The 4,127-nt window shown below is 53.1% G+C and overlaps 1 protein-coding gene across 3 annotated transcripts in view; it reads left to right on the top strand.

The window, feature by feature from the left end:
* Nucleotides 1-3,605, top strand: part of THOC5 (THO complex 5) — a 30,971-nt gene extending 27,366 nt beyond the window's left edge. For all 3 annotated transcript variants that reach the window (XM_010828738.1, XM_010828739.1, XM_010828737.1), the window contains 2 exons: nt 506-696; nt 3,405-3,605. In XM_010828738.1, the coding sequence (XP_010827040.1) occupies nt 506-696; nt 3,405-3,468 (255 nt within the window). In that variant the 3' untranslated portion in view covers nt 3,469-3,605. The remainder of the gene's footprint in view (nt 1-505; nt 697-3,404) is intronic.
* The last annotated feature ends 522 nt before the right edge of the window (nt 3,606-4,127 follow it).

The following is a 4,127-nucleotide window of genomic DNA, read 5'->3' as shown; positions in this document are numbered from 1 at the left end:
CAAGGTGTAGTGAAGTGCTCAGACCCCTGTCAGCCCCTTACTAGCCTGGGATCCACAGGTTCACCCTGCTTATAAAACAGGGCTAATACAAGACCAGCCTTGAAAGGTCATTTCAGGCTTATGTGGAAATGTAAAACGAAGAAGAACGAGACAGAGTATGAAATCATTGCCCGTGTTAATTACTGTTATGGCCATGGATCTGACTCCATAGCCAAGGAGCACACTTTGAAACCTAACACTTTCCCATTTGGATCTGATCTTGAGATTCTTCCTCTGTCCATCTTGCTCTTTTTGGCTGTGGACATGCAAGGCAGGAAATGTTCCAGGTCAGATCAGGAAGACTCCATTGTCTTGAGGAGCGGGCGCCTCAGGACAAGCCAGCCTGGCTTGATCTGCAGAGGCCCAGGCTCGGTTCTTGTGAAACCATGAGACCCAGCTGGCCTGCAAGTGGTGCTGAGTTTCTGGCTTCCCCTCCCTGCCCGTCCCCCCGCCACGCCCGCCATAGGCCATGGAGAGCGAGGTCAACGTGTGCTACAAGGAGCTGTGCGGCCCGCGGCCCGGCCACCAGCTTCTGACCAACCAGCTGCAGCGCCTGTGCGTGCTGCTGGACGTCTACCTGGAGACAGAGAGCCATGACGACAGCGTGGAGGGGCCCAAGGAATTTCCCCAGGAGAAGATGTGTCTGCGGCTTTTCAGGTGAGGGACAGGGCCCCGGGACCTCCAGCCCTGCCTCTCACAGGGACGTGGGGCAGAGTGAGCCTGGCACAGAGGGCACATGTGTCCTCGGGTGCTCTGGTGTCCTTTCACTGTGGAAATTAACATCTTGCTGCCAGATTTCCCGGAGAGAGCTCACTTCCTCCTTCCTAAAACTTGCCTGTGGCCCCTGTCCTATCAGCCCAGCCCAGTCCAGTTAGTTCATCGCGCGTACACCCCAGAGGTGGGCCTCATGCTGCGTGAGCAAGAGGACTTGACTACACTTCCTTTTCTCTGCTTTCTGTGGGAGCCAGTAGGTTTTTTATGATTCAAATGAACTTTGTAAACTACAGAGAACACAGGGATGTCCTCAATAGATGCAGGCTGTAGCCCTGTATACAGACTAGACACGCCTTCCCCCAGTCCCCAGAGTCTGCTGTACTCCCTGCGGCGCTCCCGCGTCCAGGAGGACCACAGCTGTAGGCAGGCAGGCGTCACAGAGGGGCCAGCCGTGAAATCACACACACCGTGCGGCCTCCGCTGCCTGCTCACCAGCTGGGTGACTGAAGGAGCCACTTCAGCTCAGCTCTGAGCCTTTCCCAAAGGCTGAAATGGAAGCTTTACCTTCTAACTTGTGACGAAGCAGAGGTAGTTCACGTAGACCTTCCAGAATGGATCTTGGCACAGACGGAGCCTCAGAAAATGCCCGCAGGCCCTGGCGGCTTGGTATTTAGTGTGTCTGCAGGCCCCACACTTCTGGCTGCTTTTCCTTCCGCTTTGGTGTTGGGTCTTTTCCTTCCCTTTCATCCCTTAATTCACGGTCTTGTTCTTCGAGTCCGTTTCAGAACCCTGGAGCCCACACTCCTCAGGCATCCCTTCCCTTTGGGGCAGGGGTCTGGGGAGGAATGGTGTCACAAAGGGCTATAGTCTGTATCCAGTGAGGACATCGCTGTGTTCTCTAACAGTCTGGAAGGTGCCTTGCTCGCCTTCACCTTCTCACACAGCCGGCCTCCGCCCCTGGAGGCTGTCCCACGTCCTCCCGCCTCCGTCTGGCGCCTCCACCTGGCCTGGCTTCTTGTGCTAGTTGATAATAGCCAGCTCCAGCCCCGCTGTGGCTGCGAGGTGGAGCTGACGGCTAGGTGGCGCTGTGTTCTGGGCTTGCTGTCCCTGGTCTGTCTTAAGTGAGACCTCAGCTCTTCCCCGAGCCTGCCTGCTGTAGCTCGTTTCCAAGGTGGAAATTCTCACGCGGCCAGTGTCTGTTCTTTGCTGTCTGGTGGTTTCCATAGGACCCGTTTCCTGAACTGCTTTGTTTTCCAGGCTGTGCTCGTCTGTCACTGTGTTCTGGGAAGGTGCTCCTTTGGCTACCCAGATCCAGTTAATTCCATGACTGATGAGATGTGGGATGTGAGATTCTTGGTTGGAGTCTCCCTGACCACTGGGATCAGGTCAAGGGCCTGGGCTGCAAAGGGCTGGCCTGGGCCGCAGGACACTCGAGGTCTGGCTCTGCCTGGGGCTGGCTACCTTCAGGCTGTGGGGTTTCCATCAGCTGTATGCCTCAATTTACCTGACTTGACTCTGTACCCTTCTAGTGTTGGGAAGGTTCATGACATCATTTTAAGAAAAGACTTTGGGGCCAGAAAAGCCTGGGTTGATTGCAGCTGCTGCCTGTGTGATCTGGGTCTGAAGCTCTTGAGCTTCAGATTCCTCATCAGTAAAACTGTATCTACTCAGGTGGTGTTGGTAGCATGAAATTAAACCAGGGGAGCCTGTCAAGTGCCAAGCACGGTCCAGGCAGAATAAGCCCTCCTTTAAGTCCGTTCTGTGCAGTGTGGCAAAAATGATATACAATCTTCTCCCTCCGGCAGACACCCACACTACCTCTCACCCTCCCTCCCTCAGACCAAGATCCAAGGTGTCACCTTCTGGTTGCCACTGAAAGTCAGTCACAGGCAGAAGAATGAGAGAGGCCCTTTAGCAGGACATTGTTCACCGTGCAGTCGTGTGGAAAAGAACCCTGCGTGAAGTTTTTGCCCAGGGACCCAAGACTTGAGCTGAAGCACCTAAATGTCACAGGGTCCAGGCTTTGGCTGTGATTGTTAGCCTCTTGTGCCAGCAGGCTGTAGCATCAGACCTGGTTTTGAATTTGGTCTGTGAGACTCTCTGACTGTCTAATATCAGGTGGTTCACATCCCTAAGCCTGCATTCATTTAAAATCTTTGAAATGAAAGAAATAGCATCTCTGAAGTAGCAAGTATAAACACAAGGTCCTTGGCAGGTGCTTAGTACAGATTCTTTTCCCATGTAAACTCCTACCTGCATGGGAATCTCCCTACAAAGGAGGATTTTAAATTTATATTTTTTTAATCATAGATGTAAATAAAACACGTTTATTATTAAACATAAAAACAGCAACAAACTTGCATAAAAACACTGTAAACAGTGAGGGTGCCCACGCCCCCTGCCCCCTGAAGTGCCCGTCGTCAGTGGGCACTTCCAGGCTCATGTGGGCACTTCATGCCTTCGGGGGCACATGAAGACGTTTTTTCAGAACTGCTGTCATATCTTTCATACTGTTCTGTGGTCTGCTTTCCTTACACCAGTCTTTTATTTTTTTCCTTCACAGCTTCATAGTAGTCCCTTGTGTGGATACACTCGTTATATCAGCCCAAAGGTTATGGTGTTAACTGGCCTCCCTTCTCCTATTTCTCTAGGGGTCCCAGCAGGATAAAGCCATTTAAATATAACCACCCTCAAGGATTCTTCAGCCATCGTTAACGTCGCTCTCGGCCTGTTTCGCCACAGACCCTAAGTGCTGCGCCTCTGCTTCCGGTTCGGGCACACACGTGGCTCTTGATAGTCTCCCAGGACAAATAGTTTTCTATTTGTAGCCTATTAAAATGTCACCTGACCAAGTGGCCTTTGTCTGTGGCTCCTTGGGGAGAGGGGGTGGCTTTGCAGTCCGAGAGGGCAGGTGGGAGCAAGGCACGGCGTGAAAGCGCACATGGGGATAGCTTTCCTGGCTGGCCGAGAACAGCAGAGAGAACCGTTCCAGCTCTGCAGCAGACCCTCACTGTCTTCACGTTTGTCATCCAAGTCCCGGCTGTTAGCGGGTGGCAGGGGAAGCCAAAGTTAGCCTAGTAGAAAAACCAAAAGCTCTTCTTCCCCCGTCCCCTCACTCTTTGACCCTGTCGGTGTCTCCAGCAGCCAAATTCCCCTGGCTGGTGGATGTTGCAAACATCTGACAGCACAACGAAAACAGACAAATATGTCCCAGAGAACAACCGTGGATCTTGCAGGTGCCGTGGAGTCGATGAGAGTGATGCCGGAGGGTCTCGGGCAGGGCTGCTGTCCAGTGATGCTCTGGCAGCGTGAGAGCCGGGGACTCCAGAGGAGAGGCTTCAGGGTGACGGCACGCAGGAACCTCAGGAAATACT

The sequence above is a fragment of the Bison bison genome, unplaced genomic scaffold (genome assembly GCF_000754665.1).
Source record: "Bison bison bison isolate TAMUID 2011002044 unplaced genomic scaffold, Bison_UMD1.0 scf7180017864495, whole genome shotgun sequence".
NCBI classification, from domain to species: Eukaryota; Metazoa; Chordata; class Mammalia; order Artiodactyla; family Bovidae; genus Bison; species Bison bison.
The sequence above is the reverse complement of the archived record's forward strand: the minus strand, read 5'-3'. Positions and strand labels throughout refer to the sequence as shown.